General features: G+C 38.8%; 1 protein-coding gene across 1 annotated transcript in view; it reads right to left on the reverse strand.

The window, feature by feature from the left end:
* The window catches only part of tti1 (TELO2 interacting protein 1), a 31352-nt gene that overhangs the window by 1806 nt on the left and 13944 nt on the right, over positions 1–15602 (reverse strand). The window contains exons 11-13 of the mRNA XM_042491944.2: positions 14731–14871; positions 13502–13706; positions 1920–2007 (exon numbers count right to left, since the gene is read on the reverse strand). Of these exons, the coding sequence (XP_042347878.2) occupies positions 1920–2007; positions 13502–13706; positions 14731–14871 (434 nt within the window). The remainder of the gene's footprint in view (positions 1–1919; positions 2008–13501; positions 13707–14730; positions 14872–15602) is intronic.

A 15602-nucleotide genomic window follows, 5' to 3' on the forward strand; every position in this document is an offset into this window, starting at 1 on the left:
CTCCTGTCTCACCTCTGCACAGCTGACCAATCGTGATGAGAAATCAGACCGTCAGTTTAGATCAAATGCAGCACCCCCACTAACCTGAGGTGGTAAGGGGGTTACTGAAGTTTTGACCATCCCTTAAATATTTCTGACTACAATTCTAAGTATACAGGCCCCTTAAATATACTTAGTGAAAACATCTTAGGGTAAGCTCGTGACCCTAACCGCCATACCAAGGACATATTTAGAAATGACTGCCTATCTTCTGTTTTGTTTTTATTTATGGTGTGTATGTTGTTTGTCACAGCCTTACAGACAGTAGGTTTAAGATAGAAGTGATGACAAAATGACATCCTCAGTAGATGACCTGCATATTCATGAAATTAACAGGAGAAAACCATTGCTTTATTTTAGGTTTTAATATGAGCTGCCTCGAGAAGCAGGTGAATTAATCAATTAACATTCTTAAACTGATTTCTCCCAAGTCACATAAATTATAAAGAGCAGCCCGCAAAAGGTTGTAGACTGTTCACTGCAGATTAAGCTTGATTTTTTAATACTTAACGACTCTGAGTGGAATATTTCTTTATGACCTTCACGGCACTCACGCTTTGTGATTTAGGCATGTTTAATGTATATCATGGCTTACAGACAGTTAAATATGCAGTTACTTTAAAGTGTATTTAGTATAATATTCAGCACCATGGACAGCCAGCGTTAAGGAGCTAAATACAACGCTTATGTCTACTCACATTCTTTTTTTTTTAAGATGATTTTTTTTGGCATTTTTGCCTTTATTAGACAGGACAGAAGACTGATAGTGTGAAACGGGGAGAGAGAGGGGATGACATGCAGCAAAGGGCCGCGAGCTGGAATCGAACCTACGGCCGCTGTGGGAAGGACATTGTCTTCATTTATGGGTATCTATCATCAACTGTATCTTATAACTGCAAGCATTAGCCAACGATTAGCCAATAATCAGAAAATTAACTGACGACTGTTGATAATCATTTCACAATTTCATCAGAAAAAGTGCAACACATTCTCTGTTCCAGCTTTCTTTTCTATATCTTATGCGATGGTAAATTAAATATCTTTGAGTTTTGGACTGTCAGAAAAAAAGGTGCTTTCAAGACTTTACTATGGACTTTAAGGAAATTGTAATAATTTAATATTTTCTGACATTTTATAGAGCAAATAATCAACATGTTAATCAAGAAAATAACTGGTAGATTAATGGATAACAAAACTAACAGTTTTAGCAGCAACCTCAAGGACTTGATTTCAGCACTTCAGACGTGTCACAGTATGACTGAGGGTCCACCGGGGACCAGTCCGCAAGTCTGGAGGATTACGATTTAGATCCAGCCTGAGGGCGCACATGCATGTGTGTGAGGACACCATCCACGTTAGTACTGAGGATTTTACATTTTTTCTGCTAATCGATAGTTTGTGGTGATTATGCAGAAAATGGGGATGAACAATGCAGGCTATATTTTTTAAAAAACAACAAAAACATAACCTTTATTTCCTTTCTCATTACTTTGAGGATGCATATTTATTACGCCTTATAGACACACATGATGTTTTGGTTAGAAAAAATGCATATATGTACATGACTTTTATTTTGTCTCTTCACATGGCAACATTGATACACTATTTGAGTAATGAAGCTGGACTAACTTTTAACTTTTGTTTTATTTTTAATCAATGCACTTTCTTTATTGTTAATGTTTATTACAGTCATTCTGCTTTTCTACTACAAACCAAGAAAAGAAAAGTCATTGTTGTCTTGTCAGCCTCAATTTTCCTTGTGGTATTGAAAATGGTATTGAAAATCTACATTTTCAAGATATCAAAGTTAGAAATTCCAGTATCGTGACAACAATACAATATATTATATACAAAATGAAAGGACTTAGACATGAGCTCACCTCATGCTGGCTTCTTGTAGTCTGATTGGTTGTCTACAGCTCAGGTAGGGCAGGCATGCCTCACAAACAGCATCCAGGTCTGCTTCACCTGAGAAAAGCAAAAACAGGACCTTCACTGCATTTCAGCCTCTGTATTGTCTTTAAGAGCCTAAATTAGAATTACCGCCATGCTGCTGTCTGCATCTGACCAAATAGCTCCTCTTTTGTTCCTGGATTATGAGGTTGAGTAATGACCAGAAAAGTTTTTTGAGCAGAACAGTATGATGTCACAGTTGACTTTTAACCTTTTGGATATAAAATATCAAAACTTGTTTCAACACTGTGTGAAATTTGAGCATATGAATTCTTGAGTTATGGCTAAAAACATGTTTTGGGAGGTCAGAGTGACCTTTGAACACCAAATTCTAATCAGTTAATTCTAGAGTCCAAGTAGACATTTGTGCCAAATTTGAGGACGTTCCCTAAGGGACATCTTAAGTTATTGAGTTGACAAGGATGAGACAGACAAGATCAAAGTGATCTTGACCTTTGACCTATGACCACCAAAATCTAATGAGTTCATCTTTGATTACAAGTGGATGATTGTGCCAAATTTGAAGAAAATCCCTCACCACAGTCTTGAGATATTATGTTCACGATAATGGGCGGGTAGACGGACGGACAGACGAACAAAAGGACAACCCAAAAAGATCTTTGCACAATATCAAATATGACGTCAAGATATGACATCAAAGATAGTCATCGGAAGAAAAATGTATCCATAACAGAAAACAAGCAGCCAATATCAGTATCAACTTTATATACCGTTTCCTAAAATTCACATCATCAAAATCTCAAGATGTAATCACAGCTCCCAGCATATGGCGTGGCTTGGTAAAATGGTAGATTGGAAAAGGAGGAGGGACAGGAAGAGAGGAAGATGAAAGAGGGGGTAAAAAAAAAAAAAGAAATAGATCATGCCTGGACTTTACCCTTTCTAACTCCTAATGAGCTGAGAGAAACTGCTGAGATGGCTGAGGAAAAATTTCACAGCAGGCTGTTTCCACATCTCTGGATTTCACACATCCAGTCTTCCCCCTTTGAGGAGTGGATGTGTGTGAAAATTGCAACCTTTCTCCCTCCATCCCTCCCTTCATCTTTTTTCTCCTCTTCCTGCAGTTTTATGTACACTGACCCACCTGCCTTCACTCTTCCCCTCCCCTCCTCTTCTTTATCTGCACCTCTCACAACACTGCCAGCTCCTGCTCCCTCCATCCACTCGACTTCTCTCCACTCTTTCATCTCCTCTTCCTATCTCTCTCTCTCTCTCCATCGTTCCCAGCAGACATTTAGCGATTCCCTAAGCTGCAAACTGGCTGCCTTTCAAGCCTCATTTCAAAACATGTCTCTCTCCCTCTCTGCTTACTCTATTTGCCAATTCAACCCACACTCGGCTTGAACTAGGCCTGCTCGCTGTGTGTCAAGAATAAAAGCAGCAGTGCACATTTCAGAGTTAAATAGGATTATTTAGCAACCGCTTTTATCCCTTTTCTTCCTGCCTTTCTGGTGCTGCACTTGTAGCCTGTAGTCTTTTGTGGAATCAAGGTGCTTGGAGGGGAGCAGAGAAGTGAGAAATACTAAAGAGGAGAGGGCCAGGTGCTGTTAGATTCCGTGGTAAATGAATAACGGGGTTGGAATTGGAGCTGAAGCTAGAGCTGCGGCTGAGATGTATTATTTGCTTCAGTCAATCTGTGTTTCTGTCTTTCTCTCTCTGTGACTGAGGCTTGGTAATTGGCTTGCTGCAGGCGTCCCAGAGGTGAGCTGTAGCCAAATCGGTATTCACATGAGTGAGGCTGCAGCCGCTGACTGTTTCTCTCCTGCTCTTTCACATTTTCTCCATCTCAAACTCCAAATCTCCCCCATTCTGATATGGAGGAGGACAGCGTCAAGTGCCAGTAAGAAAAAAAATAAACATGCACAACAATCTTAAAGTCATGGACTAGAGCCTTTCTTTTGATGTAAAAGACACATTTCTAATTGAGAAACAGTTCAAGTGAGGAAGTAATGTTGCTGCTGTTGTCTTTTGTAGTCTCCACAATAGATTTAGGCTGCTTTTTCACTATTTAAAGCTGTGCTGTACTAGGCAACCTCTTTTTTAATGATACACCAAATTACCAAAATCACATATGCCAAAATCACCAGATGCAGTGGCAAGGGTAGAAGAAAATCCCTCAATGGCAATTAAAAATTTTCCATTCTGGCCTATGCTATCATGTGTGCTGACTCGGGATGGGGATCGAAACCTGGTTCAATTGAAGACCCAGTTATGCTTTTTTCAAAACATGAAAAAAAGAATGCTTGAGCTTATTGATATCAAGTCCCATGGGTCCTATAACGTAGCCTTACATCTGGAGTCGAGTCACTTCATTTAAATCCAAGCACACCCAAACTTTGCTGCAAGTTCTGTCAGTTAAAGATTGTCATCAAATGTCAAAATCTAAGATGAAATCAGCAGAATAAGAGGTAGTTAGCAAAATAAACAAGGTTGCATTAAGACTCATTGTTATGTGTTCAAGGTCGGTTCAGTTAAATGACTAACGCAAAGGTAAATAAAACATCATCATGATGGTAACATCAAGAGAAAGAAAATTTTGTTTATGGTGAGAAACTTAAATAAGTAATAACTAATAATAGTTGTTTGGGTGAGTGATTTGTTTTCTCCACATCTACAAAGGACAGTAGTGATGAAAAAAAAAAGTTTTTCATTTAGTGCTGCTGATATATTTTTGCTAATGTAAGTTTTATGTTATATAGGGGCCCTGTTGCATCAGCCATGTTTATTGAAGGTAAAAAAAAAAATCAGTTCAGAATCAGTCACTTGTTAAGCAATAAAAGCAAAACCAGTTCTGCTAAGAATGTATTGTCGCCTCATCTCTCCATCAAATAATAGAAAAGTATCAATAGTGGTATCGATAAAGACTCGGATCGTAAAGGAGTCTCGATAATAATCTGTGTGCAAATTACTGTGCAGAAATTCTAGGTGCTAAAGACATGCATGATTATTAATTTGAGGTAAGAACACAACACACAACAGACCTGAAGCCCAAGCATGTCTTTTAATGCCATATTTGAGACCTGAACCGGACTCAATGTTTTACTTAAGTTACTGAAATTGTGCTTTTTTTCATTGTTTCTTATAATGGTAGTGAATAACATTACTTATTTCAGCACTTTTAGACAGTTCATCTCAACTTCCAGCTTTGACAGTAATACAGTTTAGCTTCCAGCTTTTCTGGCAATGTCTTCATGTCCTTAGTTACTTGGGAAACTCCTGTTTCCATCTGGGGCCTGGTCAAATTTGGATTTTCAAAATAAAAGCCCCAAGATGGTAAAAGGAGTTTCCTAGGGGGCCTGGACAAGACTGGATTTCCAAAATAAAAGCAACTAGGTGGTAACAAAAGTTTATCAGGGGGTTGGACAAGGCTGGATTTTTGTAAATTTCAATAACTGTAGTAAATAGAAAAAAAAATCTTCAATCTACTCTGCTTTGAAATTATACTACTCTCCAAACTTTATCTACAGATTTCTTTAAGCATTGGGCAGAAGTAATTATACTTCTTCCATACATTTTTTGATCAACTTCCTCTGCATCCTTGTTGCTACAGAAACCATTCAAATGTCTAAGAATTATGCTCTTGAGGGACATTCATGCAGGTATTCAATTCTTACTATATTTTTTGCAATATTTTTTGAAGTACAAAGCATTTTCAGTTAATCAATTTCAACATCTATCTTTGATAGAGTTACAGTTTGGATTCCAGCTTTTCGAGCAACATATGTAACAAGTAATGCAGCTTCCAACTCTGACAGTTTCAACTTCCCGGTTATTGAGCTGTGCAGTAAAATGCATGTGGGCTTTAAGATTACTGTATTTTCAGCAATGCAATTTCAGCTGTCAGCGGTCACACACATATTCTGCAGGAAATGCATTTTTAGATAGGACTGACTGTTACATACTTTTTGTGGCAGTGACAAGGCAGAATTAAACTTAACACCGTAGGGGGTAATCACAGTGACAGAGTCACACCTTCTAGCTGAGGACAGTTTATAGACTACTATATTTGTCACAGGTGAGACTAGCAAAACCATTCTGTAATGTTAAAATTTGACAACCCCAGTGTAAGATTTACAGTTTAAGTGCGCTATCCTATATTTTCTGCCTTTATCTCTTTGTTTTACACTTTAGTGTGAAATATATCTTATTGTTTACGACTTACAGTGGCTAGAAAAGCCATACAAGTAAATACATTTTGCCTCTCAAACAGAAAATATGTTCTTATGCATGACTGTTTTTATTCTGATTTTGTTTGCAATACTGTGTTAATATCAAAGTGAGAAATCCAGTATGGCATATCAAACCAAACTGTGAGTTGAATGTATCATTACACTCCTAATGGTGTAGCTTTGGCTGCAGAGCTAGGTTTATTTTTTCTCTCTTGTGGGAACCTGGGAGAAAAAAAAAACAGACAAACAACAGCATCAACACCAACAACCAGAGCTGCAGCTTTCACCAAGTTCACTATGACTGAAGGGATACTGAATGAGTGTGGAATAAAGTTGGAAAAGGAGCTAACTCTAATGGGTTACTATATATAACATGACTATATGTACTTTTTGTAATGGAAGTACTAAAACATCAGATCCAGATGGGTCATTTTCATTCCAAAGTCCTTACTTTGTAATGATCACAATCTGGGCTGTGTAACAAATATCTCCTCAGCCCTCTTGTGGAAACACTAACATTTTTGATAATACCAATGTGTAAAAACAATTCAGAGGCACCCCATGAAAAGCAATGGTGTTGTTTTAAAATACGCTTCAGAAAGGAATATAAAGCTCATATCGTGCTCGCTGTCCAGTCCAACAATGTCCACAAGCTGAAGCTTCTGGACATTGTTGGACTATCTTGGTTGACAAGCCTCTTTAATGACGCATGGAGGTTGGGGACAGTGCCAGTGGAATGGCAGACCAAGGTGGTGGCTCCTATTTTTAAAAAGGGGGGACTGGAGGGTGTTCTTCAATTACTCGGACGTACCACTGCTTAGCCAAAATAAATAAATAAATGGATGGATGGATGGATGGATGGATGGATGGATGGATGGATGGACGGATGGATGGACGGACGGATGGATGGATGGATGGTCAGTTTCATTGTAATTGTATTATTTCTTGGACACTTGAGAGCTACAGAGCGCCAAACATCTGCCATATTATCATAAGGTTTTAGAGCAGAAAATGCCTATTTACACATCCAGCACACACAAAACAACAATCCCATTCTTTTGTGTCTAGCCACCCGATAATGGTTTCAGCTTTGGTCTTCACTTAGGTGTAAATATATAGCTCTTTAGCTGATACATGCTAGGACTGAACAATTACCTCACAGAGGCCTTATTGGAGATTTTTTTTCACCAAAAGCAGCTGCCGACTGCAGCTAAAAACAAAGTTTTTGAGAGCTTCTTTTGTGAGTTGAAAAACCAAAGCAATGGGCTAAAGGAGGCTTAAAGGCTCCATAGGGCTGAGGGGTACTGCAGGGTTTGATGAGATTGGGGGTCATCATTATGAGTGACACATTTCTCATTATACAGTCATCTGATTCATTGATAATATGAAAAAAAATATTGCAGTGCAGCTTTAAATATTTGGGACATTCACATTTTTTGGTAAATGTTTTGAACTTGAGGAATAAGTCTTAAATCTAAACACTTGCAAGCCTAGATTGTCATGGTTTGAAGGCCAGTGTACGTATGTCCTTAGAAAAGTCATTTAACTTTATTTGAGCTGCTTTAATTGTTTAAAACCTATGCCAGTACCAAAGACGAACATGCCGCCTGACATGACTTCATCTCAAGTCAAACAGCGTACAGTATGTCACATTTTCTCTATAATGAGACACGGTTACAGATGGCTTCTCTGCTGGTGTACCTGATGGCTTTTCTCACCTTTTCTCTGCACCTCACTTAGAAGCTCAAGAAGTGAAAGCACTGATGCTGCCTGAGGAGCACTGCGTAGTGAGTGGTTGGAGTGCAAAAGCTAACCGCCGCCTCTTCTGCCTGGTAAGCATTTATTCCAGAGATTGTCTTCTGCCACCAGTACCACCACTTCTTCACTGTTGCTGGGTCATCTCATTGTTACACCAGCCTTGTTCACACCCAACATCTGTGACAACAACAGACGCTCGCCTAGGGCTTGGCGATATGGAAAAAAGTCTTATCACAGTAATTTTTTTCATATCAGTCGATATCGATATATATCACAATATCAAATCACTATTTCTGTCATGCTTAAAGGTTTCCTTTTACTCCTAAGTGAGATATGAAGATATCATAAGGTTAATTTTGGTTTAAATATTTAAACATATGATTTATTATTATTTATTAAAGTTTTCAGCATAATATAAAAATTTAAAGCTCCATCTTAAACAGACTTCAGGTAAATTCAAGCACACTGTGCTGTGCCTGCCAACATTCCCAGTGACAGAAAGGGTGAAAATAAGGTAATGTGCCTGTGGCCCTAGGCCCCCAAAACACTACATCTGCCCCTGGTAATAATAATGAGAGCTCAGCACAAGTGACTGGATGAGACATGGAGTGATATGTCGTGGTGTTTCTAAATAATTCCATCCAAATCTGATTAAACCTGATACTAACACAAAGTAGTCTGTAGAAATCTAAAGAAGTCACTTTCCACCTTTTGGACATTTTGGTGCCGTGAGGACAAACTGCGCTCTGTCTGTTTGTCTGCCTCACTGCGCTGCTGCCGGACCATCAGCTGTTTGATCTGCAATAATGAACACACGACTCGGTTGTCAAACACTCAGCTGTGTTCTAGAGTCAAAGTCATTCGCTGCATTTTATTTGCCACAGCGTTATTCTTATTATCATTGGCTGTTCGTGTTGTCTGTCAAAACATGGCTGGAATACGTTCTATTGACATTCTATCTACTACAACTCATATTTCAATAGAGGAAATGTTATATCATGATTGATATTGTTATCGTTTTATCACCCAGCCCTACGCTCGCCTATACTGAACATTACAAGGACAACCTAACATCACTAACAGTTTCTACACAACAATGTGCAGTATGTCTCATGTGCATGGACTCGGTGTCGGTGTATTGAGGTCCCCAATGTGCTTCAGATAAAAGATAAAAGACAGAACATACATCCATGAGCAGCTGTCTGTATTGTGAATGGTATTATTTAAATCAAATTTCTTTAAAAATCTATTTCTTTACATTTTGCCCATTTATGACCCTTTTGGAATTTCCCATGCACTGCAGTGCTGTCACTACTGACTCCACAGTTGGCCATACCAGTGCAGCAGACAGCCCTGCCACCTCTGTGACGCATGGTGTCACCAGCTGCTAACTTTTCATCTGCCAGTGATGAGCTCCAGCAGGAGACTGTAATGAGTAAGGGTTCAAGCTATCACCAAGATCTATCACCACTTTGCAGATGACCCGACAGGAAGTACAGTGACTCATATCATTTTCGAGGCCTTTGCTGTGATGGACAGAAAGTTAATGTATGTGCCACCACCTCAAGTTGTAAATTAGATTCTTACTCAGATTTTGCATTTTTTAAAGGGGCATTGTGCAGAACTGAAACTTCTTCCTAATGCTAAGCATGTAGGATGTAATTTTGCAAATGCAAGGATAGCAAAGAAATGTCCCTGTTTACTTACACTGCCTCTGGCTGGCTTGCCCTGACATTCTTAACCTAACCCAAACCAGTCTCACTCGTCTTGCATAAACCTAACTAATTCAACCAACAAAGGTAGCAAGTACTAGCCACTTATAGTAGGACAGTCATCCCTTCACTATCCTAGGATTAGCAAGTTTATGTGTAGGACCACTACAACAGCTGACACAAAACCACAAAAGGATGTTTCTAGAGCCAAGGGAAATTGATAGACCGTCATGATGCAACTTATCCTGTCAGCACATTGACAACACTATCCAATGTTGAAAAAACAACAATGGAAAACACACAAAAATCAGGAAACATTTCTGTTCTGATCTCACTCCCTTTCTTTCAGACTTTCACACTTTGTTTACTTTCCTCACTTCTGTTTTGTTCTTTGCCAACTGAGAGATTTCATTCACTGACAGGCTTTGCTGCCCCAATGTTGATTCAATATGCTGAACCAACTGGAAAAAAAACCAACAAGGGGCAACGAGGGCCAACGGCACAATAAACATTAACGACAAGGGCAACAGATGCTCGGTAACAGCATAACACTGACGCTCCCTAACACCAACCGTCCTTGGTGTGTCAGGGCCTTCAAGTGATAGTTTGGATTTTTTGAAGTGGGGTTGTATGAGGCACATATCCATAGTCATGTGCTAACATACAGTAGATGACAGTCTGCATGCCCCTAGTTTGGAGAAGCAGCTTGGAGTCGACACAAAAGGTAAGCAATTCACTGCTGTGATCGGGAGTCAACAACAAAATGTATTTTAGCCACCTAAAAAAATAAATATCAGTTCAAATGCACACTTTGAGTATTTTCACTGCTTTACCTTAAGAAAAGTCAGTGATTTCCAATGGAAAAAGTTAAGCCGTTATATCTCTGTCTTCAAAGCAAGATGGAATAGAAGGGTGATGACTTCTATCAGTCAAAACAGAATGTCTGAAGGAAAGCTTAAGTGTTGAGAATACTCTCAGGACAGCATACATGCAAACTGATATTATTTAAATGGGTGGGACTTTTTTTCAGTGGCTAAAATACATTTCGTTGCTGTCCTCCATCCACAACACTAAATTGCTTTGCTTTCGTGTTAGACACCAGACTGCTTCTCCAAACTGGGGTGCCGACTGTCATCTACCGTATGCTACACACTGACTATCCCACATAAACCCACTTTAAGGTAACGAAAACATATCAATTCTTATTTTTAAGTGATTCTAAACTAATAAAAACATAGATATGAATATCGTACAGCTGCAAATAAATGCACCTAAATCCTACACAATATATTTTAAATCAGACTTACAGCCGTGTTGTACTTCAAAAACAGATAATAAGCCTGATGAATCAGAACCTTAATGTACTGATTTATTGCTGCTACCCCACCAACCACTTCTTGCATCCTTACTGTCCTTGTAAAATAAAAGCGATTACAATTACTACTTAATGAATAAAAGGGATTTTTATCACTGATTGCAACTACCACTTCTTACTGTACATAATGAGCATGTTATTTTCATTACGTAGTCTAAAAAAAACACTTGTACACTCAATTCTGCACGCACAGATAGAGACACCAAAACAGAGATGAAAAGAAGTCCCACTGAGCATTAAGATGCTCTCCGTTCCACTATGAGTACCATGTTTCCTCTTGAGTATTCAGCACTGTTGGAAAATTGGAGCAACCTGAACCCAGTATGCCTGTGACAGGGCCATCACTGCTTAATGAACATAATGATTGATGAGAAATTAGACAAGCAGCTAATTATATCATTGGTAACACACTGGCAGTGAGCCCCCGGGCCACTGTGGATGAACATTTTCGGATATGATTCTGAAGCTATGCCAAGCACAAAACACACAACTGTAAAAAAACATTACATTTTCGAGTTAATTAATTAAATGTCTTCCTCTCCTGTAGCTTCTGGATTTGCTGATTGCTGTGCAGATTTAACAGCCTTTCTTGCTTAAACTGTGGTGAAATGGAGCTTGAGGGAGAACAGTTGCTTGCAGCAGTTATGGTGAGCGCGACTATTCAGCAGCATCCCTCTGGCTCAGCTACCAATGGTCTGTATGCTCAAAGTCATCTATGTTGAATTCAAGCTCTAGCAAAGCCTGAGGGCCTTTTTAGTCATGAGATTCCATTTGTGATTTTATGTGTGAGAGTAAGTGGCATGTACAAGTGTTGCACACTACTGTAATGCATGGGAAGTGCTGGGATTAAAGCTGTGCTATCAGCAAATAACAGCAAATGAAATAAAATGATTCTGATTTGATAAGAGAATGGAAATTCTTAAAGGGTGTTAACTGTCATGAAAATCACTGCAGCATCCAAATACAAGAGATTGAAACAAACAAAAAAGAAACTTTATGTAATGGCATGGATAAATAGGAGGACTAGTCTAATTTTCAAAATGCAACACTAAATCGTGTCCTCAGATCTTTATAGTTTATAGTGCTGTGGTCCCAAAACCTGGTTTTCACTGTTATGCAATACTGCCATCTGGTGGTAAAACAAGTCACTGTCTGCATGTGTTAGTGCCAGCATCTTTGACAGAATCCTGGAAATGAAGTGGCTGATTGCTGGATGCTATAAAGCTTTGATACCACCTATTTGGATATAAGCCAACAAAAACTAAGGCTACATTTTAAAGGACTAACCTATTTGGGGTTTTAGGGGGAAATCTCATCAGGAGCTATTTCTTAGCAGACCACAGTCAGCTGCAATGACTGAGCAGCGTCTAAATGTCTTTTTGCAGTCTTAAGGTTGCACGTTTTCATATTGCCAAGCCTGCACAATGTGCAAAACAAAAACCTGTCTGTGTTTATCAAAAATAAACCTCTTATGTAATCTGCTTCAAAATCTCAAATGATCATCTTTATATCTCCCTTCTTGCATGGGCTAAAAAAGATACTTGTGCAAAAAAGTGGAAATGATACTGCTGCAGAAATGTTGGTACTGTAAGCAATTTCACTTTGGATAGAGTTGGGCAATTAATTTCCCTCTGATTCAGTCTTTATGCTTTACTAACCATAACCTGATTCCAGCTTGATGCACACACACTCAAAATTAGCATCAGTCTTCTTGTCTCACTATCAGAAAGAACGCAAATATGTGTTTCCACAAATGTTGGACTGGTCCTTAAACACAGATATGCATGACCCTTCATGCATGTAGATTACTGTCTGTCTGTAAGTGATATTACATATGAAATAATATGTAACATTTACCATGATCAAGTGTTCTATGTCCACTGTATACAATCACACCCCCACACCCACCCCCAATTCCAATGTGTCAACCATCAGCATGCGCCTTCAGTATGTAAGACATGGTCATTTAACCGACCACAAATCAATTTTAAATTTGTGAATTGTTTTCAATTTTAAATATTAATAGATTTAAAAAATGCACACTGTCCAAAGTAAACCAAGTTAATCTGAAAATGCACCTTTTCTTCTGCTTTTATGCCATCCCCCCTGCTGCAAATATGTTAGCCAGCTAGCTACTTAGCTAGGATTGGTTCTTGTGACAGAATAATTTAAGGCAATATTGTGCAAAGTGACGCAAATGTGACAATGTCACAAGCTGCACTTTGTTCGGAAGCATGTTTGGAGATTTTTATTCACTGGGCGTCCCGCTGGTTAAACGCTGGTTATCATTTGAACAACTTTAAAAGACTCACCCACCAGAGCCGTCAATCGTCAGCAGGCAGCAACAGTGACACATGACAGGGGTCGTAGGGAAATATTTTTGTCCTTTAACAATTTGGTCTAAATTTAATTATTTTGAGCTACTTGTATTTCTCTTTCACAACAGTAAAAATTAAATGTTTTTTTTTCCTTACCCAGGTCCAGCCTCTGGCACAGTGAGCCCAGCCCCTGCAGCACAGCCAGCTGAAGTTTGTAGGCCAGGGTGTGTGTGTAAACGGGTCCGGCCTTGGCGCTGATGGGAGCCTGCCGTGCCAGCGAGGAGGTCAGCTTGGGTAGGACCTCTTTAGATACCCTCCTCCTCAGGAAGTCACAGCATGTTTCACCCAGCGTACACAGAACCTGGCAGAGAGACTCAGCATGAAACGTATGCACACAGCAAGTTGTTAAAATGTGAAAAATTCTCCCTGTTGTGTGCCCTTCATTAAAAATCTGACAGATGACACATATTATCCCTTGGATGAATCATAGTATTAACAACACCTGGACAAAACCCAAAAGCTGCCACACTGGCACAGCTCAGTTTGACAGCAGCAGTGATGAGTGACTAAATGACAATTTACAAACCACTTACGTCTCATTTTGTCAATTCATCAAGGAAAATATGGAAAAAAGATCCAAAAATAGCCCAACTAAAGACAGTTTTGACAAGTAGACTAATCCACAGTGACAGCAGAATCAACTGACACCTGTTCCCTGAAAAATGATCACAAACAAATGTGATCTTTATTCATCAAAAAACAAAGTAGAGAGCCATATTCATCCTCTGTGATTCTCTAAAATAGTTTGAAAAGTCAGCTCTCGAAAGACAATCCACAAATGATTGATCAATTGAGAAGAAATTAACAAAAAAAAATCACCAAGAATGTAGTTAAATGTAAAAGAGAATTACTTAAAATAAGTTGAAATAATAATAATAACAACAATATGTGTGAACCCCCAGCGTGAATGGCCCAATGGGTTAACATTGGCGCCAAAAGGAAGTGGGCAGTGCTCCCCAGAATATTATCTCACTTTGCGGCACTTCCACATCCCATGTAAGCCCGCTGTTATTCCAACATGTCTTTACTGAGGCAATACTTGTACACAAAACTCCTTTTGACTGATTCAATACGAGCACATTTTAGTATGACATTTTAATGTATTTAAAGATGTGGTAAAACCTGTTCAAGCTGCACATGACTCACAGTAATTTGATCCTGTTAATGTAATATAACCATAATAAACTTTTTGTGTAGTTTTTTACAATATCAAACTACAGATGTTATTAACTGATCACTGGACAACTGAAGTTATAACTTAAAAAAAAAAGCAATTCAACAATCTCACTATAACTAAGTTGTAAAGACAGATTTGTCTTACGTACCCTGAAGGCTCTGAGGACCGCTAAAGGGTCATCAGCTGTGAGTCTCTGCAGGAGGGCGGGCCAGCAGCGATGGACCATGGGCAGCAATTCATTTTCCCTCTCACTCAGTACACACACACAGAGCTCCAGCACGTCCAACACCTTAGGACAGAAACATGCAGTACACACATAATATACATTCTGTATTTAGAAAAACAGCACATAAATATGTACAGGGAGCAGTTGCAGTGTGATAAACTGTCGGTCGGTCTGTTAGTCTACAACTGAAACATTTCTATCACCATGTGGATGGATTGCTAGAGTTGGGTTCTGAATGCAATGGCACACAGAAAGCAAACCAAATGTCTTTGGCATCTAACCTCACATATATTTGTGCTTTGCTTAGCATTCTTTAGAACGAAGCAGCAAACTCAGGGACTGAAAAATGCATCATCTGTGAAATGCCAAAAACTCATCTAAAAATTCCCTACTGCACTTTAGAAATAAACAGTTTACAGCCTGGTATATAAAATAATCTTAAGGGTGACTTTACAAAAAAAAAAAAAAATCTACAGGGTACCTTTAATTTCACAACAACAAAAACAACTCTACTGGGTACCTTTAATTTAATATGATAAAAAAATAAACTCCTCAGGGTATTTGAAAACAACAAAGAAACTCTACAGGGCACCTTTAATTTGACCACAAAAAGTATACAGGGTGCCTTTAATTTCACAAGAAAAATCTTCATAACAATCTTCTTTACTTTTACAAAAAAAAAAGACCACTTCAAAGTAACTTCATTTGACAATAAAAACCTCTACAGGGTAGCCTACATTCACTTTGTCTACTTTGAGGTAGCTTTAATTTGACAAAAAAAAACTCTGTGTGGT

This window comes from Plectropomus leopardus, chromosome 9, assembly GCF_026936395.1.
Source record: "Plectropomus leopardus strain MGB_pleo_1.0 chromosome 9, ASM2693639v1, whole genome shotgun sequence".
NCBI classification, from domain to species: Eukaryota; Metazoa; Chordata; class Actinopteri; order Perciformes; family Serranidae; genus Plectropomus; species Plectropomus leopardus.